Genomic DNA, 26,020 nt, shown 5'->3' on the forward strand with positions numbered 1-26,020 from the left:
TGTTGTTGCAGTTTTTTGTCTTTTTTCCTTGCGTTTTGAGTATTTCTCTTCCTCCTGAGCTCCTGACCCTCTTCTGTCAAAGTGTTCATCAGTAGCTGGGTGTGTTTTTAAATCCTGGGAAGCCTCACGTGTCCTGCCTGTGGGGAAAGCCACCTTATATTTTTGAAAATATAAATCTAAATACACAAACTTTTGAAGCTCTGGTAAACTGGGTAGTTTTAGTTTTGAAAACTGGGGCTTAAGTTTTGTCTTTGATTTGAGTGTATGATGCTATATGTATATGTGTGTGTATATATACATACATATACATACGTGTGTGTGTGTGTGTGTGTGTGTGTGTGTGTGTGTGTGTGTGTGTGTGTGTGTGTGTGTGTGTGTGTGTATACATATGTATGTACACACACACGTATACACATACACGTATACACATACATATATACACATATACATATATACATATATACATATATATGTATATGTGTATGAACACAAAGATGTACGGTGGGTTCCAAAAGTTTAAGCCTGGTTACAGAAGCTTTTATTTTAATGTGTGGCTGTTTTGTTTTGGGTTTTTATGTTTGTTTGTTTTTTGAAAATTTGAAATACACTTTTAGAAAGATGAGCAGTTTTAAGATTTGAACGAGCTGCTGTTTCCATTAAACAGACCTCGGGTTTTGGGAAGAATTTGGACGCGTCGCCTCATGTCAGAGATGTAATGTGACGCAGGATATCTCTCTCAGATGTTTGTGCTTAGTGTCTGATAACTACAGAGGTAAAGCTATGCAAGTCAGCTCTCTGATCCTTCAAACGGTTTGGGGTAGCTTTGATGCATGTATAGAGCCATTGTTTTACTGGAAAATAAATCTTTTTTTGTCATTGGTTTTGAAGTTGCCTCTGTAAAAACAAGAGCAGCACCTCCAGTGAATTCTTGTCTTCAGCAGCGAGTTATGCAGCTGTGTATACTTTTTTTTTTTTTAAACTCTTGGTAAATTCTGATCTATATTCGCTGCACTGAGCTCTACATGTATGTGAATCACTTAGCTCAAAAACTCAGACTTGTGGGCCCTCACTATGATAAAATGGGCTTTTTGGTTTAACGGTGTATAGCCGGTGTGTCTGTGTGTGTATGTATATGTGCAGGATTAATGTATATAAATCATTCTCAGTTGCTTTTCTATATTTTTCCTGATATTTTAATTAACTGACAGTGAAATTTATTCTTTTTTTTTTTTAACAATGACTTTAACAAAAGTTAAAAATAATAAAAAAGTAGCAGTCTGTCATATTTTCATATTTTTCATCTTATTTCTTTGTGGGAGGCCTTGAAAGGCCTGGGGTTTGAAGTGTCTGAATGATACAAGGGCATTTAAAATTTGCAGCTCAGAGCTGCTGTTGAAGTGTTTTATGAGTGCTAAAAAAATTATTTGCAATGCCCTTATTGCTCACTCTTCATCTGTGACTAAGCTGTGGATTACACCTATGCAGAAACAATGAGTGGAGAAGAGAATTTCGAGTGTGAGGACGATGGTAATTTCTACAGCAGGGACTCCTTCCCTCAGGGTGGTGTTTTGATCCAATCTGCCTTCTGATAGCTGCAAAGCCTATTGCAGTGCTCCAAAGGATCAGCAGATGGAAACGTGTGCACACCTTAAGCCTGCGGGTCTGTTTTTGAATGCATGCATCAGGGAAAGCCTACATGAAACCAGCCATGGGTGACTCACAGCATCTCACTGGGAGAAAACAGTGAGTGGCAGCGATATCACGAGCCAATCAGTGCAGTATTTTTATTACATTTTATTAGATGTGGGTGCACACAAGTTGAATCACGAACACCCTAAGAAAAATGCTTTTTAAAAGTCATTTAAAGGCATGCCCCCGCTGATTTATGTGTACACACAATCATACTTAACTACAGTTTGGAGCTAAGAAATAAGAGAGATTTCTCTGGTGTTGTATTCAAAACCTGCACATAAGCATGTTTTTGCTGTTCTCGGTGGTCGGTGTGCTATAGAAAAGGCCTGTTTCACTTGGGATCTCGACCCATCGAGTTGGATTCCTACTGTCTCTCAAAGCAAGTGTTTGGATGGTGGGAGGGCAGGACTAATGATAGGGGGAGAGGAGTAAAGCACGGGTGGAGGAAAGGATAGGCGAGTGGAATGAGGCTGCATGAAGTGAAATATTAGTCAGGACCGAGGGGCTTAAACAAGCCAATCGATGCTCTCCAATAGAAATAAATGAGAGAGGGTAGGGAGAGAATACATGGAGGCTGAGAGGGGAGAGGAGTGGCTTAAAAGCCGAGCTAAAAAAGCACAAGATCGTGGTCATCCGAAGCGTGACCGGGTGGAGTGTCAGATCATTGAGGCACCAGGGAGGAAAAGAGAGAGCCTGAAAAGTATCACGGTGCTGTGAGGGTAATGGATGGTGTTTTGAGTTAATGGCAGTTGTACTGCAATGCTTCTTCTGATGCCTGACATGGTTAATGTGCCTAAAACTTGCAGTGTTAGTGCTGCAGTGGTGTAGTCAGTGCAGGAGCATGTATGCATGTAGAGCATTGTTTGCAGTGCTATTGATCACTTTGAAGTGGTTCTCAGAGAACTTATACTTAAAGACTAGTACTGCATTAAAACATAATGACAAGCTGAACCACTGGAAATGTATTTTGCCACAGGCTGAACCATGAGTAATGCCACAAAGTGTCATTATTAGAATGGTCTGGTAGCTTTTGTATTGACTAAATCTATGAAACATATCTAATGCTTTATTGATAATGCAGATGTAGTAGTTGAGGTTGAATGCTTAAAAACCTGTACATGGTATTTTAGTTGTGACCTAGGATTGGGAGAGGTAAATAGATTTTGTTCTGCTACTGCAACCAGTAAAGCAGAAATACAATAAAAGCCCATTTATGAAATGAAAAATGAGGGGCATGCCCCCGATTTGGAAATTATTAGTATGTACATAAAAAAAATCTGTCCTCAAGACATATCAGGAGGACAACAACCAATGGGAAGACCTGAGGAGTAGGGGGTGGTGAGTCTATTCCTGTAATATAATAAAATGAAAACTGTGGATTGTAAGAAGCAATGCAAAAATTGAAGACTGTATAGCCTTTCTATGGCTCTGGGAAATCTTAGCCTGGTTTTGTGGTCTAAAGTTCTGGATCAAGTAGTTTTTTCCCTTTTTGTTACTTCAGATCGGCCAACTATGAACCTTTTTTCCAGTTCATTTGTGAGCGCTACAGTATATTGCTAATTAGAGACATATTTTATAGCCTAATTTATCAGGTTATCCAGCCATAAAAGGGTGAAAAGCAGAAAGATGAACTTGCTAATAGGGAAGAAGCTTAAGAAAACCGTTTAAGAGCCTGAATAGTTAAAACTGTATCTAACTATCTATGTACTTCTATCTACTGTTTAAGCCATAACGAATACATAGAACCAGTTATTTGTATTTTACTTATTTCATATTAACATTACACACTGGCCTTTGAGGTGTTGATTCTTTAGCAGTTTGCTCATTTGACTCTATGTTACCAGTGATTTTTTTTTTTTTTTTAGATCGAGTGACATTGTAATTTGGACTCTGCCGTACCTTAAATCAAGGAAAATGGATTTTATTGTGCAATGGTACTGTTGTGACCAAAATAAATCCGCGTCGCTCAGCTGAGAGACAGTAGACAGCTGACTCAGGAATATTGCGGTCACCTCAGAGACATACGATCACCAGCGCTGCATGGATTTTACTGTCATCGTGACGCTTTAAAGCTGGGCTTCGCCTCTGAACTCCCTGTAATACTTTAAAATGTTAGAATGAGGTCATCTGCACACACTTGCAGGCATACTTAGTGAGCTGTCTCTTCAATCCAGGGTGGCACGTAGCACACAGCATACCACGGCATTCCTTTTCTCGGAGGCCTGGAGGGAGCCCTTGACCTCCTGCTGCCTATACATAAAAGATATCTAAATTTGACACCACCTCTCTGATCTGTGAAGAAAGAGAAAAGGCCACATATCTCTCACACCCCCTACATCACAAAAACCATGACCATCGTTACTATCAGTGGGGAAAAGGGCAGCGAGGAGGGAAATAAGAGACAAGCACATGTTGCTTTCTTTTTTCTTTTTTTTTTGCAGTTGATCTGTAGATTCAGAATAGTGGTGAGGTTGATAGAAGCCTGAAAGTATTTTAGTTAATAACCTGATCATCTTCTGTTTGCCTTTGTTGACGTCTTAAGAAAGGCCTATGTAGTAACATGGGCTGGTCTTATATAGCGCCTTTCTACTCGAGCGCTTGGAGTGCTTTAATGCAACATGTCTCATTCATTCATTCACAGTCACACGTTCATACAAGCACTTTTTTCTGTATTTAAGTGCTTTCTGGCTAACATTTACAACTCAGGATTTGCCATCTTGTCCAAGGATACTTTGGCATGCAGACCAGAGCAGCTAGGGATCAAACCATTAAGCTTCTGATTAGTAGATGACATGCTCTACCTCCTGAGCCACAGCCTCTCCCAATGAGCTGTGAGGAAACAGACACCTGGACGTGTCAGGAAAAGTAAAAGTGATCATTCAGAACCTGCTCTGCTACTTAATCTTGAGGGAATGAGTAGCCATTAAAGTAGGCATAAAGAAACTTCCTATGGAGGGGGAAGAAACTTAGAATGAGGTAATTCCTCCTTTTCCTCCTGTTTCTCTTCTCATGATACTAAGTGTTTCTGTCTATTTTCTATGCATTAATCTCCCCAAAAGACCATTTCTGCATGAGAAAGCCTGGTCTCACAAAATTTCCATAACAAGCATGACTCCAGATACAGCTCCCATATTTTCATGGACTCAACTAGGCTCCTTAATGGCTGCTTCAGCTGGTTGGAGAAAAAAAAAAACACAGATTAGGGGACAGGAATGTCATTTTCTTCAGGCTTGCGGGTTTAAGGCACAAACCATGAAGCGCAACATCCCAACCAGGTACATTCACTTATTATCACTCACCATTTTCGACACCAAGTAAGAATAAAAAATCCCTAAAGATATCAGCAACAATTCTTTAGTCAGTACAGCTTGACAATGACGTCAATGAGACAGTAAAGTCATTTATTTTTGGAAAAAACACTGAATATGGGGACAATAATTATGCTGTGAAATGAATTCTATCCATCAACCCAGATGAAGAACGTCTAGCTCGAGTCTTTGCCACAAAATAACTTTGTTGGGGTCTGTTAGAAGCAGCTGTAGGCAACAAGAGCTGGAGAAGCAAGAAACAGCACATCAAAACACTCCTTTACACATCCAAGACATCTTGAAAGCGTATTGAATTTCATTCAGCAGAGAGGATACCAAGCCAAAAATTGTTTTAGAGGAGCTGAGCAGCATGGACTATAAAATCTGGAAGAGAGACGTTCAATAAAGGAGTTACCTCCTCCAGCCACGAGCTGGGTTGACAGTGCACCCTGGAATATGAGCTTACCAGCTTCTCCGACCCTGTGATAGATTTCTAAATCGAAAGCCAAAACTAATTACTAATTACCTTACTTGTGGTATCCCTGACTTCGAACCTTAAAGCCATGCATGACTATGAAAGGGGGGAAATGGTCCTTGAACTTGAAAGTGTCAGGAAAAGTGTGAATAAGTGAAAATCCGGCAGTGACACTAGTCTGCTGACTGCTGGTTTTTTTCCTTCTTTTTTTTAGTCAGCAGACAGCTGACACAAACACTCATCCAGTGCATCAGCATCACCACAGCACACACTTTGGTTTCATGCTGACACTGTGAAACTGTAGTTACCCCCTGAACTCTTCAAACATCGACTGTTACTAACAGGACAGCTGCACACACTTGTGAGCGGCGCACTTAACCAACCGGCTCTTCAGTCAGGGGGTGATGATGCCCTTTTCTATATACATTTTAGAAAAGATGGAGTGGTGACTAATATTTTGCTTGGCGTATGATACAGTTTCTGACAGACGCAGATTCTGATAAAGCTGCGCAAATATGCTGTGTTTACATATGTTTGTGTGTCTGAATGTGTGTCAGTCCTTTCATTAAAAGGGCACAGTTGTTTGGAGGCAAGCTCTGATTGCCCGCCTCTTGAACAGGAGAGCGCGGACGCATTACCCGCGGCTTTCAAGCTCCACCATTCACTCCCCCTCTCTTTACGCCTCTCCCTCCCTGTATCTTTTACCCCCTGCAGTCTCCCATTCTCTGGATTTGATTAGTCTGTCTCAGGCAGCAGGTTCAGGGAGCTGTTTGCTCTGCAGAAATCCATCTGCATACATCCATCGTTTCTAGGCTGCGGGTTAGACTACACAGCTTCTAGGGCTCTATAGTGCAATCTGAGCCATTAGGATACAGTGGAGTCGGTGTAGGGCAACGATTAGAGCATGTCTGATAGAGTGAGGCCAGCCCAGTGGTCTATTAAGAAGAGTCATGCAGCTATGCAATGCACTTACTCATCACTTCCCTGACATCTATCATAAATGCAGTCAACAACAGGTTCATTATTTGGACAGAGAGAAAAATCGGCTTCTCCATTTCCTGTCATTCAGTGGCTTTGTAGTTTGGCCAGAGTGGGTTTATCTTTCAGAAAAGGAAATGTTTGCAGAACATTTCCTTTGTTCCATTTTTTTCTTAGCTTTACTTGTGTATTTTGCAACCCCAAGTCCAAAAAGCTGTCACACTGCGTGTAAAAAAAAAAAAAAACACACAAAAAACCCAGAAGGCAACGATTTTCAAATCTCATAAACCCATATTTTATTAACAAAAGAAGATAGGAAATGTGTCAAGTGTTTAATCTGAGATTTTACTATATCTTAGCTCATTTTGAATGTGACGGCAGCAATACATCTCAAAAAATTTGCGACAGGGCCATGTTTACCACTATGTAGCATCCCCTCTTCTCCAAACAACATCAGTAAACATCTGGGAACTGAGGACACCAGGTGCTGGATTTTTTGGAAGAGGAATTTAGGATTCTCAGCAATTTTTGTTGTGTGTTTTTTTTGTTTGTTTGTTTCATGACATGCCAAACGTTTTAAATTGGTGTATGCAGTGTGCAGTTTATTACTGATTTGCTGGGATGAGCGCTATGATCCAAGCTCCCAGTTCCATAGGCACTAATGCACCCCCATACCAGCAATATGCAGCCTTTTGAACTGAGTGCTGCTGGATGGTCCCTCTTCTCTTTAGTTCAGAGGACACCGCATTCATATTTTCTAAAAGGAATCTAAAATTTTAATTTTCTGACCACACGACAGCTTTCCACTTTGCCTCCGTCCATTTTAAATGAGCTTGGGACCAGACGAGTGTTTGTGGTTCACGTTCACGCGGCTTCTTGTTTCGTTGACAGAGCTTTGATGTGCATTTGTGGCTGGTACAGCGAACTGTGTTCTCACTCAGTGGTTTCTAGTCATCAAAATTAAAAATGATATAATGTTTTTTCATTAACGATTAAAGTATCTCGGTTCAAACATTTGATATGTTTTCTTTGGGTTTGTGAGATTTTCACATCATTGCATTCTGTTTCTATTTACATGTTACACAATTTATACCTCCTCCTTCATTCCCTCCTTCCTTTCCTACTTGCACTCCACAACATTTCTTTAAAAGGTTTTAGCAGGTCTGCTCTGTTTTTGTGTGACAGCGGAAAAACTCATTACACACAAATATCTGTAAATATTTAAAAATATGATGAGTTGTAATTCATTAAACTGCCCATTGGTGTATGAACTCCTTGAATTGCTTTCTTCCCCTAGCTATGCCATTAAAATGATGGCTATACATCGATGCAAGCACAAGACTGATTCAGTCATAAAAAATGCATATTATAGAGGCATTTGGTATAATGATTTTTTATGCAGTAAATACACTTTTCTGTTTATATATATTTAATATCTTTATATGGTTTCTCAAGCAAAACCTTTTACAGCAGAACTTTTACTTGTGATTGAAGTTTTCAGTGTGCTACTTTTGATTAAAGAGGGAAAATTCAGATATAATAAATGTGTGTTTCTTATCACCAATGAAAATTTAATGTCTAAGCAATAAAGCCCACCTTTCAAAATGCAGAACTGTCGCAGTCCTTATCTTTGCCCTGCTTTTGTTTTTATTCTTCCACTCCTTCCTTTACCCTATCCACCCACTAGCTCTCCAGCGCCTTCCTTCTGTTCCCAGTCACCTGACACACACCCACGTCACTTATTCCCAATTTCTCAATCAGCCATGTTGTATTTATACCTGCCATCTTGCTATTGTTTTCTGCCAGATTCTCTCACACGCTCATGCTGTGTTCTCAATTCCTAATTCTTTTCTCTTGCCTGCCAAATTGCCTGTAAATCTGTACTTTGCATTTTGAATTAAACCAGCTGGACAAGTGAGCATTTATTTCTTCCGGCTTAGTCACAGAAATGTTAACAGAAAGTGAAGGTAGCACCTCTTAATACAATCTGTGACTTGGGATATAGTTTCCAAATATTTGCTATATAATTCTTTAAGTTTCAGATGTAATTTTTAAGTACCTAAAAATACCAGGAGGTACAGCAGAACAAGGGGGTAGAACTGCAGTGTCGAAGGAAAGGAGGCACAAGTTTTCAACATGCATGGTTAAACTGAATGTTAAAATTATGGATTCTCCTTTCCTTTAAATCGGTTATGTTCTCTTGTGTTTGTGTCCTCTTTCCTTCTTTTCTCTCCTTTCTCTTTCTCAGCTGATTGCACAGCCCCAGACTGGAAAAAGCTTGTGACCAGACCGTGCAGCTCTCCAGCTTCCTCAGATCATTGGGGGGTTTTTCATAAGTATTTAGTTTTTTATTTCCTTTCAGGATTGAGCCTGAAAGGTAGTCAGTTTTTTGTGGCTTTATTTGATAATCCAGTTTTGTTATTTCATTAGTTTAGGAGGGAATTTTCTGGGTCCTACAGCCCATTGTGTGTCCTCTTTATAAGTTGCTGTCACTGAGATGAGTTGAGCCTTTATGTTTGTGGCTATAAGTCTGTCAACTGTTACTCCCTTGTTCTACTACACCAGTAAATAGTAACGGCCCTAAATTTATTAACAGTAAATGTTGGGACGTTGGTTTTTGGCCGTAGTGAGACGTGCACCCAAATTAGCACACATACTTTGTTTGTGTTATTGTTTCCTCAGGGGACGGGCACCAAAACCCTTTTGTACCATGCGGTAAACATGTAAAAACTGGGCGTTTTAACATGGTGACTTTCAGATTTAGCCTCATTTGAGGATCTGCAGTTTTTACCACTTTGTATTGGCTTCATTTTCTTTTCATATCTAGAGGTTCCTGCTTCAGTGATCAGCAGCATATGGAAATCCTGGTAATGTTTGTAACCTTTAGATAAATACTGTGCATTATGTATTAGACTCACTGAATCAGAGTGCTTACATTAACAATCTCCCCATTCATATAGTTTTTTATCTTAATAGTCTCTACGTATCAATTGTGCTGAGAGTTAAATGAGAAGACCACTTCCACTCACATGTCTGTAGTAAACATGAATGTACGTTACCCCATCTGGTGAAAAAAACCACTTCCCACAACCCTAATGGTTCACTGTGTCACATCTTGTTCAAGATGGCCTCAGCTATATGTGCCTCCCCGTTCACTTCCTGTAATGACTACACTGCAGGAAGCTACAAGGCTACACCTGCCCAAGAAATAGTTCTAGTGGCGGTCACATAAAACCACAACGTGCAATACATTTCAGCTTTTTATGCAGTACTGGTAAGCTGATTTTGCTTCTTTAAGCAAGGCCAGCCTCACTATTTCCCCTGTTTCCAGTCTTTGTGCCATGCAAGCACAAGCAATTTCATATTTACTGGAGAGACATGAGAGTGGTATCGATCTTCTCACTCTCATCTAGCTATCCCTTCTAAGTACAGGACTTGAATGGAGTACTTCTTCCACCCCTCTTGTTGTTGAAAGGGAGACTTAACAGCCAGAAGATGTAAAGGGAACAGCAAACCAGTGTTTTCTGAATGAATGGACCTGTATATTTCAGCAACAGGAAATAAAATGTGTAAAACAAATATGAGTAGGTTTGTGAGAAATATGAAAGGAGGAAATGCATGTGTGATTGCTGCTTTGTGTGTGTGTGGAGGGGCAGAGGGTCAGCTGTCCTTTCAGTTAGAATCTAATCAGCCCCTCTCTCTTTTCACTCATGAGCTTCCTCGTCCAAATTCTCACATTTCCTCCACATCGCTTTCTCCTCCGTCCGATTGCACATTACTCCCATCTTCCATTTCCTCTTCCACCCACCTGCTTGTTGTGTCATTTAGAAGTTTTATGTGATTTATACAGTATCATTTCCTGTAGTCGGGCTTTTATGTGGCTTTAAACTCAGGGGGAGACCAGGAAGAAAGATGGATTGGCAGAGTGAGAACTCATCTGTACGCTACAGCGTTGGCATAGCAACTGTCAACCCACTTTATTATTTCTCTTTGTATTCTATTATTCACTTTCTCTTTTACATATTTCTCACACCATACATATGACACATGCTGCAGGGCAAGACTGTGGACTAACCTTTTCATTCAAAGGGCCCATCATTTCTCTTTCTCGTGACTCCCCACTCTCCATCTTTTCCTCCTGCCCCCTAACCGCTGCGCACAATATTAAGACTTGTGAAGGGTATACATTGTGGCCGGCCACTGTTCCCATTTCCTGTCAGTTCTAATCTCCCTCCCTCTGACACTCCTTTTTCCATTTACCAAGCTTCACTGTGTTGTGTTGCGTTTGTCAGACTCCCCCTCTTTCTCTTTCTCTTTTTTGTTTTCCAACTTTCTCGTCTGTGTTCTGCTGACCAAACACCTGTTTGAAAAAATCATGCCAGAACATTCAGGTTCAGGTGGGATTAATGCTGTTTTACATAATGTACTTAAGGGTTTTATTTCAGCAGATGAGATGAAACAACACATAAGAGAGAAACAGACCGACTTTGCCGGTTAACGCGCCTTCACAATCAGCCTTCGCACCGTCTATTGTGTCATTTTAATCGCCTATTTCTAAATATAATACGGTTGTTTGAAAAAAAAAATAGATCTGTTAAATTTTGAGGAATTGTAAAAATGTTCTCGTCAAGAACAATTTTTATGCAACATGACATCTGAAGGAATAGTTCAAATAGTTGCTATAAAGGATGGAGCTGGAACTGAAAAGCGTTTGATGAAAGACATAAAAGACGTGAATTATATTAAAAAAGATTTGTCAAAATTTTTAATAGAAACATTTTTGCAGCTTTGCATTCCTCATTTGAAACTTGAAGCTTAATCATAAAACTCGCTTTCTACACTAAAACCCACATATCCTTTTTTTCCCCTTGTTGATCTAACTAACTCTCACTCTTAGGCTGCAGCAACCCCATAAATAATCAAATAGATATTATTTGTAGAGGAGCATGCAACAAACCCTTACAAATAATGTGTTGAACCAGCCACTTTCCAACCGTTACCCACAGAAAAAGACACTGGTACAAGTCATGGCAATGAAAATCATGAATAAAATATCACATTTAGAGCATTCAGACTGGACAAGATATACAAATAAAGAGGCGTACCGAGAGAAGATTCAAACTTAGATGTGGTCACCATCATTTTCTGTATCACTGAAGGACTACGGTCTTTCTTTCACAGTGAGCGCACAGTGAGCGAGGTGTTGGTGTATGGCTGCTGCTGTATAAATACTTGGACTCATCCTTCACATGCTATGATTTGCTTTATTGATGTCTGTCATGTTGCATAATGGCAGGATAGGCTGACCTGTCATAAGGAAACGGTCTAATCCACTCCCACACAGTTCTGTGTCTGCTCTCATCAGATTATACCGTACCCAGAAAGCCACAGCCTAATGTTAAACCGATTAGGCCAGGTAGAATAGTCTAATTATATAAGATTATACCTGAGGATATACACTTGGCTGAATTGGGATTATAACCTGATAAGTCTATAGGAATCAAATCAGAGAATCCCAGTGGAAAATCTAGTATAAGTAGTCTCTTATATATTGCAGATCTTATAGATTTCTAAAATTATTTTCCTGTAGAATAACTTTAATATGTCAGTGATGTCATGTAACAATCTAAAACCCATTGCCCAGCAGGAATATCATTGCAATAACACAAGTAGTGATACTCGTGTTATACTTAACCCTGGTCAATATGTGGCTATCATCCATGACTATGCATGGTACCTTGCAAGAGGATACATTTGAGAAAAAATATATCCATCTAGATTTCTTGAAGATGAAACATTTTCCTGGTGCTTTATAAAAGAAAAGTGCTGGATGCCAAGACTGCAGATCATCACAGCTTTACGGAGTCTGACAATAGAAGCGGCACAGCAGCACAAAATGAGAGGACAACAACTTAACGAGAGGACTACAGGAGGAGAATTCAAAAGATTCTCAACCAGACCACAAATTTCTGCGTGTTAAAAAAAAAATCTGCATTAAAAAATATTTTGACACAGAAGGAATCACAACTTGTTTTGACCATCCCACGTGGTTACACAAACTACACTTTTTCAAGTTTTCTTCTGATATATCCTCATGATCCTGACACTCAAAGTTTGTCAGAGAAAAAAGATGCTCTGGGAAAAAAATAAAACCAGGTTTTGGCTTTAGATTGTAACACTTGGAGTTGGAGTAAGAGTGATTTGGTCACAGTTTTTAACAGAACCTAAATGTGTTTTTCAGCTCTACAATTTTCATGTGGCTCTCCTCTGCACTTAAGAAGTTATGACGCATCATAATGCTGGAAAAAATAAGGCTCACAGAAAGTGCCAAATTTCAACTTACCTCTAATGTGTGCACTTTTGGGACTGTAACTTGGAAAATATTCACAGTAAGAAGTTATATCTAAGGAAACTATTCTCTCACAGTTGTCCCAAAATATACATACAGTACTGTGCAAAAGTCTTGAGCAACCCTTCATTCTTCGTATCTTGCTTTCAAGGCACCAGAACCTCACATTTTTTTAAGTGGTCTCGATCAATAGTTCTCTTTGGACATTGGCTACTTTTTCATTTTTTCCAGTCCCATCCTTATAGCCGAACATTTTTTGTTTGTTTGTTTGAAAAAAAATCACCTAGTTCAAGGGATGAAGCAGTGTTGCGTCTACACAGACAACACACAACTTAGCCAACATTTTTCCCAAAGGGCTGTGGGCTGAAAAGTTGTCCTATTTTAGCTTGATGTGCAGTGTGTCCTTATAATTCTGAGCAAAGTGGCAGCCTTTAAAAAGCTATCTACACCAGATGAAAAGTACCTGAAAGTCGTTTCCTTAAGCAATAATAAAAAATCCCTCAAAGATCTGACACAGGACCAGAGAGATCCAGCTCTCCCTTCAGTCGATGCATCTACCATTCACTGAAGCCTCATCAGAGATGGTCTAAATGGAAGGGTGGCTGTCAAGAAGCCGTTCTTACAGAAGGGCAACAGGGGAAAGGCTGAGGTATGGCAAATTACAGGAACTTCAATCAACAGGATGGAGTGCTGAATTCAAATGCAACATTTTTGGTTTACATTATTGTCAATATGTCCAGAGGAGGTCAGGAGAGAGGTACACCAGTGTGTGTTCAGCCATCTGTTCATCACAGTGGAGGCTCTGTTGTGGTTCGAGGCTGCATTTTAGCCAGTGGTGTTGGAGATCTTGTTGAAACTGTTGGAATTATGAATGCAGAAAAGTACCATCAGATTTTGATCCACCATGCAGTGCCACCTGGAAAGCACCTGATTGGCAGCAGCTTCATTCTGCAGCATGAGAATGATCCCAAACACACTGCCAGTGCAGTAAAAGCCCAGATAGAAAAACACACAAAGGAGAACTCTTAATCTTACCTCAACATTATTGAGGCAATGTGAGATCATCTTGACAGAGAAGAGAAGAAAACTCAGCCAATATGAAAGAAAAAAGCGAGCGTTGACTGTCCTTCAAGAAGCCTGGAGAACTGTTTTGGAGACTACTTAAAGACAACTACAAGAAAGTTTCCCTAAGAGAGTTCAGGCTGTGCTAATGAATAAAGGTGGTCATACTAAATCCATTTCAACCTCATTAGAATTGAAAAACGATATTTTTACCTTATATAGTGTATTTCCATGTAAGTCTCTGAACCCCTCTGAAAGGTGGCTCAAGACCAGAGATGGGCAGTAACGCGTTACTTGTAACTTTTTTCAAGTAACGAGTAAAGTAAGGGATTACTATTGCAAAAACGGTAATTAGATTACCGTTACTGTCCCGTAGGAACACTGCGTTACTAAAACCGTGATTTTTTTTGCGAGAATGTCTCATGACAGTGACGTAAGCGAGTGCTACGTTCGTGGCAACAGCTGTGTGCAGATCAACAATGGATAATATATCGAGTACGGGAGAGAGTATGAGCGTGCAGCGTTTAAAGCGTGGAAGTACTGACCTTACTTTGAGTTTGATTCCATAAAAAGTGACAAAAACATTAGTGTCCATTGTGCGTGAGAAGAAAACTTCTTTTTGCAGCGAAAATAAACCCCTAAACTTCCAAGCAAGCGCTGAGTACGCTATGAGGTAATGGGAAATTCACAGAGAAACTCGCGGATTCTTCCACTGACCGCTGCGGCACACCTGCACCAGGGTAAACCTCCGCCTCCCCTACTCCTGTTTTACAGGTGAAAATAGAGCAAAAGGACCGCTAGTCTTTGATTTTATTTATTTTCTGCTGTGTTTTACTTGCATCTATTTGAAAGACTGAGTGTAAACACATAAAAAAAATTATTTTATGTGCTGGAATGTGCAGAAAATAGGTTTAAATGTTAAACAAATTTCTTCCAATCTGAGAATGTTGCATATAATTAAATTTTTGCTTGATGCATAAAGTTATAAGGTTAAAACTAATAAAACAAGTTTTAAAAATAGACTTTTCCATTTGATTACATTTTGCATGATGGATTATGCAGAAAAAGTAGAATTAGGCTGAAAGATCTATCACTTTATCACCTATTCAGGTTGTAAATCGTGTTTTTAAAAAGTAACTAAGTAACTAAGTAATTAATTACTTTTGAAAATAAGTAATCAGCAAAGTAACGGGATTACTTTTTTGGGGAAGTAATCAGTAATTAGTTACTGATTACTTTTTTCAAGTAACTTGACCAACACTGCTCAAGGTTCAAGGTTCAAGGGTTCAAGGTTCTTTATTTGTCACATGCATAGTTATACAAGTATAACACACAGTGAAATGTAGCCTGACACGCTCCTCGACATGTGCAAAAAAATTGGGGGGGGGGGGGGGTGTAGAGGAAAAACATTATATATATATCTGACTATTTTACAGGATAGACAATATAAACATATTTAAAATTAAAGGAATTGTGCCTTGGTTTAGTGTCTGGAAGAGTCCTGACTCAGTCAATTATAGATGATGTGAGCGGGCGGGTGTGTGTGTTTAGGGCACGGATGGCTTGGGGATAGAAGCTCCTCTTGAGTCTCTCTGTCCTTGCCCGGAAGACAAGGACAAGACAAGGACAACATACCAGCCAATGGTCTCAGATTAAATGTATCGGCATTATCTAAACTGGTTTTCTGAAAGTAATTCGTTTCACCTTATAATCAATCAAAATTTGATGAAATGATTTCAAACATATATTGCATAAGCGATGTTGCAGGATTGCTTTTATAGACCCGCATTAACATCTATATTTGTCTTAGGCATGTGTCTCCCCTCCACTTCAGTTTTGACTTACACGTGTGTTTGTTCTGGAAATGTTTCTCTGCGTGTTTTTCTGACGTGGAGTTGGCGGTCCCAGCATCCTTCAGTGCCGTGTTCCAACAGGTGCCATAAAGAAAAAAAACAACAACAAATGGCTCATATAGTCTTTATTACAGAGGCAGCAGCTACGAATGCCACTGGTTTTAATAATAACCCCGAAATAACCCGGTACAATAAATCTAGACAACCGTTTGGTGGCCACATCTTAAAAATCCTGCCACCTGTTATTTCGCCTTTCCGACTCCGTCCAATGGGAGTGAGCGGCAGGTCTGGAGGCGGAGAAAAGAGGGAGAGAAGTTGGAGGAGAGAGTGAGAGACAGAGTCGGAGAGACGGAGAGCCGTAGATTGAGTGTTTGTCGGTGGAGTCACATATTAAATCGCAGACTTTACAGCTCATCTGGGGACTCTTACTTCACATCCACGCCGTCGTCTTTCCCCCCCACCACCTCCTGTTTCATGCTGCTTACGTGCAGCCACAGGTTGACCGATTTATCCGAGTCACCATGGATTATTCCGCTTCATCCACTGCCGATTGCCACTGACAGGATCAAAATGGGAACGATCAATACATCACCGATGACTGGGAGAGAGACAAACTGATCTTATCAGGTGAGCGGAAGACGGAGCCATCATCAGCGGGGAAGCGACGCGCATTTTCGAGAGATAAGACCTGTGGAGGACCTATATGAAGGGAGACGAAGCGAAAAGATGATGGGATGGCCGTGACAACATGAAAAAGAAAAAGTGCTGTGGTCTACTTTCATCCAGTCCGTGATTCGACACAACTAACCTGGGGGAAAAGGGACCGAGGCAGAAGAGGTCGGAGGTAGGTATATGGGAAACAGTCAAGGAGGAGATGGGTGGTCGTGAAGGTGTCTGGTTATATCATACTGAAAGTAGGCTGTTGTTTTGGATCAATCAGAGGATACTAAAACGCAAGCCAACTTATGGTTAACTGAGGCTTTCGCACTTCTGCTCTGATCTGGAATTATTATCCTTTAGTCTCTGAGGCTGATCTCATTTTCATAGTGTAAAGCCAGAGGATTTGCACCATCCTCCTGGCTAACAACACAGATGACATTTATGGAATAGATTGCTGGAAGCACTGTGGGATGTGAGAGAACAAGAAGACACTGGGAAACCGAGAGGGGAAGCGCTGAGAGAGGCTGACTGGGCAACTGACTCAAATGTGACTCAAGGAATAACATATTCCCCAATTATGACCACTTGTCTTCACTCTGTGTTCCCTCTTTGTCACACATCCTCAGCTTTTGGAGTTCAGTCTTCTCCCTCATTTGTTTTAACCATCCATCACAATGTTTTCCTGCTCCTTCCTTTGTTTTTTCTGTATGTCCTTCATTACCACATTACGATAAGGAACCTGTATTCTCTATCGTTTTCTCCGCGGGCCACTTTATATTTCCTCTCTTTTCTCTTCCTAGACAGGTGTGCGGCCACAGCTGTGATCATGGAGCCTCCCCCTTCTCTGAGCTTGGCTCTGCTAGGAGGGAGCGAGGATGAGGACCAGCGATTCCTCCTTCCCCTGGGCAGTATATCCCATCCGTCCACTGCTGGCGCCCAGCCAGGATCAAACCACTCCAACCACATGGGAGGATCAAGCCTCGACCGTCTAAACGGCAGCACCTCATCCCCCTCGCCCGCCACGCCCAACTTGCCCCCAGCATCTCTCCCGAAGTTACCACTTTCCTCCGCTGGAGCTCAGCCTTTGCCTCCACCCATCCCCAATGCCCTGCACCCCACCAGCACCCCACTCTCTTCCTGTCTGGGCTCACAGCACAGCCTGAGTGGGGACAACTCCCCAGTCTACAATGCCCTTTTTTACTCGTCCCATTCGCCATCCATGGAGCGGGAGAGGGACAGAGAGCGTGACAGGGACAGGGAGAGGGGGTGCAAACACAGACAGGCCAGCCCTCTGGTTCACCGTAGGGACAGTAACCCCTTCACGGAGATTGCCATGAGTTCCTGTAAGTACACAGGTGGCGTCATGAAGCCCCTGAGCCGCCTCAGCGCATCCCGGAGAAACCTAATCGAGTCAGACAGCAGCAGCGAAACCAAAGAGGGCGCCGTTTCAGCTGTTGCTGGCGCAACTGCTGCTGGGGGGCATGACCGGCAGCGAGAAGCCCCCCCTACCTGTTCGGTGACCCAGTCCTCCACCAACCAACCCCCAATTCAGAGCCCGCCAGAGATTGTGATTTCATCCAAAGAAGATTCCCCGTACCTCAGAGGAGGTTATGACATCACCGACTCCACATCCAACCAGATGTCCATCTACCACCAGAACCACGCACTAGTGGAGAGCAGGCGTTCGCAGTCAGGGAGGGGCAGCAGGCAGGGAGGAGTTGGGGCAGTGGGTACCGGGGCCAGGGGCAGCACCTCCAAGGCTCCCAAACGAAAGAACCAAAACATTGGGTATAAACTGGGGCACCGCAGGGCGCTGTTCGAGAAGAGGAAGCGGCTGAGCGACTACGCCCTGATCTTTGGAATGTTTGGCATCGTAGTCATGGTGATTGAGACAGAGCTGTCGTGGGGCGTGTACACGAAGGTGAGGGACACAAATGAGTGACACTTAAAAAGACACACCAATAAAAAGATCACTTGTGCTTAGTGCTGGGGCTGGGCCATGTGTTGAAATGTTCTAACCATCAATAAAATTAATTATTTCCTGAGTTGAAATCTTAAGGAGGCAGACCACAAAATTAGAAACATAAACTGACAGCTCTCCCTCAGAAAATACTGCCCAGAAGTCATCTAGTCGCTGATAACTGAGCGCAGTCGTTGTCTTTTGGGAAACCAAGCTGCACTCCAGCCATGTCTTAGAAAATAAGCCTGATGATGACATAGCACAGTGAAGAGGGTTACCTCAGCTCACACTTGAAAATTAATACAAGAAAGCATGCGTTAGAAACTTGGAGTGTGGACAAGCCTGTGAATTTATCAGGCAGAGGGGTCTAGAGAAAGACATTATGAAGTTCCCCTGTGGGAATTGTAGGAGCCAGTGTCTTTAGCTAAGGACTGATACTCACAATATCTTTGCCTCTGCTGCTTTAGTTTTGGCTGTTGTTTTGTTTTAATTTGTCTGTCATCAATCCCCCCAGGCTTTTAGAGGTATGACACAAAATTACCACAGTGTCACGTTAATGTAGCTGCATTGCATATGCGTAACAATTATGAAACCAGGCTGTCGTTTCCCAAAAAGTTGATTCTGTTCATCTGGACGTGGCGTTTTCAGTGGGAGAAACCTTTTGTCACTCATCCAAGTGACTTCTTCAGTCTGAGCTGACTGCAGGTTTCCCCAACCTTATAAACAGTGCATTTGCATAATGACTGACGGCTGTCATGTATGTCATGGTTATATCTCTGGTGCTTATCTAGAATCTCCTTGGTTAACTTTGTCTTATTTGGGCTTTTTTGCCTTTTGCTTTTTTTATTTTTTTATTTTACAAGCAGCCCATAAACACTGACAGGAAATGTAGGGGATAAAGAAAGAAAGAAGATTACATGTCCCAAAGGTCATCAGGAAGATTTGAACATTAGGTAGTACGATTACTGACCCTCCAAGTCACTAGGACACCCCATTTTTTACCCGGTTTAGGCGGTGCAGATGAACCTTTTAGTCACTGAATTCATGATTGCAACAACTATTGCAATGACCAAGCTTGACAGTTACTGCTTTTGGGTGATGTAATGCAAGGATGCTAAGGACATGGAGGGGGCAGATTATCAGAAGGAGGCCAGGATCTCATTTGTTTGTGTAATGGGGGGTGTAATAAGCTGAATAGGCCCCTGGCTGCTGTTCTCTGTTTATTTTGTGTGTGCGCGTGTGTGTCAGGAAGCCTCGGACCATGTTGTGCTCACCTTGCTGTGAGACACTTTTGTCCTCATTCTAGCCTCCCTTTTTTGGTCAGAGATATGACACAGGCTTTGCTTTCTTTAGTTCATAAGGTGGAAACATGACTTCTGCTTATGCAGCTTGTCATACATGGATCGCCAATGATGTGAAATAATCTGTGAGATCAGCTGAGTGCACAGATTAACAGGTAGCTTGTTAGAATAGCCCAACTGGGTGTGTTTCCCCATCTTTCTCACCCTCCTCCTGTGTTTCTGTTTGCAGTCTGCGATCTCCGGACTCTTTCTGTTAATGCCGTTGCTAGAAAAATCTCCCTGCTGTGTCTTTTCTTCTACTTTACAAAAATCACTGCTTTAGAGGTCCTTTTTTTTTATTAATGAAAGTGCACGGTCTCTAATTCCCTTTCAATCCCTCCTCTTCTCTTTTATTCTCTTCTGTCTGCCTTTTCTTTCTTTTTTTCCCTGAAGGAGATGGCAGAGACTTATGCCCTCTTTTTCTGCCTGGGCCTTTTCTATTTCAATTCCACGCCTGTCTCTTTGTCCTGTTTTCTTCATTCCTTTCTTTCTTTCTTTTTTTTTTTCCTCCTTCACTATCTCTCTCCCTCTGCTCCGCTGCTCTTCCAGTGGGCGTCAAACTGGGGGAGTGTGATCGGAAGAGAGAAGCGGCTGGGTGAGAATGAAAGTCTGTGGAAGGAGAGAAAAAAAGGAAAAAGGCGATAATGAAAAGCCTGATTTAGGTTCTTAAGCTACAATCAATTTAGCCCTCATCTCAAACAGGCTGCGTTATCTATCAATACGAATCAATGGAATGAGTGAATTCGAGCAGGGTAATCAAAGTGTTTGTCAGCACTCTCACCATATTAATTAATTTCTGATCATCAGGGCATATTGGGGGGAAAACAAATCGTATATGAAATGTAGCAAAACATCGCGGTCTGTCTTCAGCATCTTGCATTTCTAAAGAGAGAATCCAGAGAGTTAAGTGTGCATCAAAATTCATCTTAAATGGAGACTGTAAAATTTTCTGTCTTCTTTATGGCTGCGTATTTGGTTTGACTCCAACAGACACTGGAGTCCCATCAGACAGCTAAAACCCTCACTTAGATAATTGAGGTGGATAGAAGCCTGCTGGCTGTTGTGGGAAAAAAAATGGATTGAGATCCCGAGGATGAAAGAACAATCGGGCTGGGAAGATGAATGGGTGGAAGGAGGAGAGGTTCGCGCGCTGCTTTAAACGAGTCTAGGGGGCGAGGTTTGAGTGATTTCTTCCATTGATTATTGATAATCACACCCACGCACATGCACCGTGCACCTCCGCATACACATGCTGTGCAAACTGCTTTATTGAAAATGGATGCTGCCTTTCAGAGAAGCCATCCTTGAGAGCTCGTGTTGAAATACGATCGGTTAAGATCATTCGTCATAGATTGAAAATATATAATGCACGTGTATAAATATAGCCTCTTAATGGCTCCTTTAGGTCTCCCTTCTTTGACAATGGCTACAAAGCAAATGTCACTGTATACTGATCAGTCTGTGTAGCTCTACCTAAGCTTCTGCACTTTTTTTCTGAAGGTCCAGCTGCTCTAGCTTTTCTCCCAAAAATAGAGATGAAGAATAAGAATGGAACCAAACAGAGTTGGCTGGATTGTGTGGAGCGTGCATGTTTCTGTGTGTTGGAAGGGTAAATGGAGAGAGGTTAACTGAGGAGGACACAGTGTTTCGTGACTGTGGGTATTGTGAGTAAGCTATATTCCTGTGCAGAAACAGCACAAACCCTATCAGCACACTCTTATTTGCCACATCTAAGACTTTTCCATTCATTGCTGTGCAGCCTCTATCTTCAGTTATCAGCCTTTGCAATTTAAGTTAAGTTCAAGTCCATGATGAAGGCCACTTCTGTAGGACAAAGTTTGATTGCAGATAAAAATTATTATCTTGTACAGCCTTCAGCGCTCTAAGGCACAGCTGTAAATTCCTGCATTGTAAATATTCAGGCACGGTTGTTGAGCCTAGATAGATTATGTAGAGAGAATATTAAATGATGAAATAATTCATGAATGTGAAATAATTTAATTTTTGGCTCATGGTGACTTTTTGCCCAAAAGGCTTCAAAGAAAAAACCTGAGCCTTTAATTTGTTGTCATGCATTTTTAACTCTGCATGTTCTGTGACCTCTCCTCATGATCAGTGTCACTGCCACACACCCAGGATCGTGACATGTCAAAATGTTAACAGCAGTGTGAGGACAGCCTTCTATATGCTTCTATTATTATTTTGATGAGGAACAGGGGGTCCTGGTCTGACACGTGTCTCTGTCTGAGAATAACTGGGGCCCTTGGACACTTGGGACCTTAGCATGTGGGCTGTCACAGTCAGATCAATAGATCTTTCACAGAGGCTCACATAGCTCCTCGGGGCCAAGCTCCAAGCCACATTTCAGGCTTGCAACGCTGCTATTCTGAGGCGATGCCCTGCAGTTGTTGACTTCACCTGTCACACTATCAATGCGTGCATTTGGCATGTGTGAGGGTATCAAGTGTGAGTATGTACCCTCTGTCTGCTTCTCAACACAAGCATCAGCAATGCTGCCTCCTATTTCCCCTTTGCTTCCTCGATTCCTTCCTTCCTTTCACTGTCAGAGAAAGTCCCTCCGTTGGCGAGTCTTAAATATGCCTCCATCCCCCCACGAGAGTCATTGCCTTCTCAGCAGCCTTAAAACCTCTTCCTCAGTCCCTCCGCAGCACCACCATCCCTCCCGTTCTGCCCTCGCTCTGCTATCTCTGACATTTACTGGTAGACCTTTCTGCACATTTTCTCTGTTGGTCCACTTACAGTGGCTGCACGCTGCTTTAGAGACAGTACATGAGGTCGATCAGGGAATTAAACTCCCACCATATTCTCTAAAGAAGCTATCAGCCATCTCTGCATTTTTGTGCAACTGCACCTACTCTCCTTCTCAACCTTCTCCCTTTTCCTTCAGTCCATTACACACTGCCTTCATCTTCTAGATCACAGACTTCTAAGCGACTGTAGATCCCAGAGGTCCTACAACTAACAGGTACAAATATGCTTGTTTGAGCATAACAAGGCTAAGCAACCTCTGGCTGTATGTGGAAGTGCTGGTACTTACATGGTTATGTTAAAACTTGTGTGCTCTGATGGTAAACATTCACGTCACAGGGTCTCCTCTGTGTACACACACACATATGGAGTGTGTGTCTTTATGTATTTAGCTCTGTCACGTTAGTACCCATGGATGCACCTGCTAATGTGTGTGTGTCCACATCTCCCTTTGTCTGGATTTAATTGAGTGTGTATGGCCGTAATGGTGTATGCCGATGTGCATTCGAGTGTATGCGTATGGTGCGTGTGTGTGTGTTTACCCTGGAAGGGTGACATCGCTTCTGTCTATTGCCTGTTTCCCTGGAGACTGATTGCAAGAAGGCATCACTCTGACAGGGAGAGACCCCCAAGGCTAAGGCATTACATCACACGCAGACACATGTGCACACACGCACATACTCATTACAACCGCGTGGTAAGTGACACGTATTTTCTCTCATGTCTGTGTCAATAAGGTTGAGGTAGGGGCAATTGGGGGAAACCCTCTAGATACTACCTGTCTGTGTTTGTGTGTGTGTCTCCCTGCTAATTGAACTAAAGAAGCTCAAAAAGCTCATTATCCCTGCATGTTGTCCACAGAGCCAGTGATCAATATACGCTAATCACACACTTATGCACAGCTGGCTAAGAAAGAAAGGAAAAAGAAGAAACACAAGCATATGTAAGTTGTATTTCCAACAAAGGAGCACCAAAGAGCCAATCATCAGCTTCAAAACAGCCAAACCAGGAATCATGTCAGTCAGTCTGGGCCCTGTTAACATACGCAGGATATCTTTCTGTTATCTGGCTTCACTTACACTAACATTGGCAATCAGGCTAAGCGGTCACACTAGTGACAGTGCTTATTGACTCAATTATCAACCTAGCTTCGAGCACGTTCACATGAAAGAGTGCCATTAGTAGCATCTGACCAATCACAAACATGGATGCGTGAACTGGCAGCAGAGCGCCTGGTTTTACAAAAGATAAAAATATAATAATACAAAAATCTGAAGACGTTAAACACACAGTGCAGATTGAAACCGTCGCGGTAGTTGAAGGCAAATCAGCATGAGCATGAGTGTCTGCAGCAGGGGAAGCTCTGAACTGTAGACGAGACTTAAATAGTGCTGTATGCACGTGCGAGTGTTTTAACTGCTTTAGTCGGTAATGAATGCTCGGTCATTAGGGCACAGGACAATCTGTGTTATTCCACCAAAGTAATATTGAGATGTGCATGAGATAGTTTTAGTGTGTATTTTTTCTGCTGCAGCCCTGGTGCAGTTTAAGGCTCTGAGAGTAGCCGAAAGACTAAATATAAAAACAAATTCAGTGTAGGAAAATACAATTGTTTCATCTAAGAATCTTCGAATTCTTATTGAATTTTATCAGAGAAACAAAGACTTTAGACACTGTTAAAAAACTGCAGACCCTCATGTTATCCTTCCACAGAGTCCAAGAATGGTGACATTACTTTGTAGGTGGTGATTTTATACCTCTTGATTTATAATCTTGAACATCGTTGTATTTTTACTCAGTTGTATATAGTATTTGTATTTGTATTCTATTTTTATCTTATTGTATATTTATTTTATTTTATTCTACTGTATATAGTATTTTATTTTATTCTATTCTGTACAGTTGTGTACTGTATTTATTCTTATTGTATTCTAATTTTTGCCTCATAACTTTTGCACTGTCCACTTCCTGCTGTGACAAAACAAATTTCCCACGTGTGGGACTAATAAAGGTTATCTTATCTTATAACCCGCTCCAGAACAGGTCATATCAGCAGCAGAAGTTACCATGACGATGTCCCCCAGTAGCAACTGAACCACTTTTTTAATACTGAAAACCCCGAGTTACATTTTGAAGTTACCTGGATAAGCCCAAATCATGCTTCCTAGTTTTTGCAGAGATGGACGCACAGTTCATTTTCACAACTGTTTAAAAAAAGTCCTTAATTTAAATTGGTGTATTAAACCAAATGTGTGCACATTTTGGAAGTTTGCTTACTTCTGTAAGCTTGAAGACTCAATGGACTGTTTTTACTTAGAAAACCTTAATTTAGCCATGCTGAGTTCATTATTTAACTGTTTAGGCTTTGATTATGGTGGATGTGCAGTGCGGTTTCTAGTATCCATGTGGCTAAAAACAGTGTATTAAATAACCTCTATAACTAAGTCTTCTGCAGCCATTAATGAAGTTCAGTCATTGTTGTTGGTGGGATGGGCCAGAGGCATCGAATAATGTTAGCACCGTGGATTGAGCCATAAATTTAGCTGTAATCTTGTGTATAGTAAAAGTAGAACATGCAGGGAGTTTTTTAACACCTTATTTTGAGACTATTTACCAAACTTTTTTTTATCTGCTTTGTCTGTTTTCATCACATTTGAATGGTGTTTTATGTCCCAGTGGCCATTGAAGTAAAAGTCATGCCTCTCCCTGTTTTATTACGCAGTTATACAGGCTTATTGACCTAAAACAGTCAGATGCACAAGATATGGTCTATATGAACCATATCAGCCACTTTTGTGTGGGACGGTGAAGTGTTAGGTTAACATTCACCCATTTTTTATCAACGCTGTTATCTCTGAGGTCAAAATGCTTCTATGTTTATGTTCCAGTTTCCTAAACTGTGCTTGTCCAGGATGAGGGTAAAGCGCAGCCTAACCCGAAACAGGTCACAGGTGACTCTATGAATGTTAAGAGGTTAAGTGCGACACAGAAAATTTCCCTTCAGCTTGCATATATGATTTGTGGTAGGGAGCTGCATGCTGTTTCCATAGATGAGCACCGCTAAAGCACAGGTGTTACTAAGAGCATTTGCAATGATTGCACTTTTCTCAGGTCTCACTATAAGCGATGGCAGTGTGTTATTGAGCCTACAGTAAAAGTACTATTAAAACTAAAGCAGCCAAATGAAATTCAGCCATTTATCACTTTTTTTTTAATGAATTACACCTGTGTTTGCACATTGCTCGTTGCCTGGCAACCCCACTGTGACAAAAATCCAGTTGGTGTTATTCATCACGAAATCACTTGATGAGCATGTAACTCAATAAACAATTAATCCTTACATTTCTGTTTATGAGCAGATTAAACCTTAAATGCATTGCTTTTCTCTAACCAGCAATCCAGCACCAATACGAGGCAGGTTAAGCCACGTATCAATATCATTCTGCTTGCAAACATAATTTAAAATAACAATACCAAATAAAGTTGAAGTCTGTTTTGATCATTTGTTTCTACAGGCAGCCTACTCCGTCATATGCTGTTGTAACAAAATCCTTTTGGAAGCAAGTTTCACCAA

At 41.4% G+C, this 26,020-nt stretch overlaps 1 protein-coding gene across 1 annotated transcript in view; it reads left to right on the top strand.

Moving 5' to 3' along the window:
* Nucleotides 1-16,017: 16,017 nt before the first annotated feature.
* The window catches only part of kcnn3 (potassium intermediate/small conductance calcium-activated channel, subfamily N, member 3), a 62,967-nt gene continuing 52,964 nt past the window's right edge, over nucleotides 16,018-26,020 (top strand). The window contains exons 1-2 of the mRNA XM_085473912.1: nucleotides 16,018-16,561; nucleotides 17,178-18,298. Of these exons, the coding sequence (XP_085330038.1) occupies nucleotides 17,204-18,298 (1,095 nt within the window). The 5' untranslated portion in view covers nucleotides 16,018-16,561; nucleotides 17,178-17,203. The remainder of the gene's footprint in view (nucleotides 16,562-17,177; nucleotides 18,299-26,020) is intronic.

Source organism: Copadichromis virginalis, linkage group LG11, assembly GCF_057382275.1.
Source record: "Copadichromis virginalis isolate Kocher_CV1m ecotype Utaka linkage group LG11, C_Virginalis_male_GT1.1, whole genome shotgun sequence".
Lineage (NCBI taxonomy): Eukaryota > Metazoa > Chordata > Actinopteri > Cichliformes > Cichlidae > Copadichromis > Copadichromis virginalis.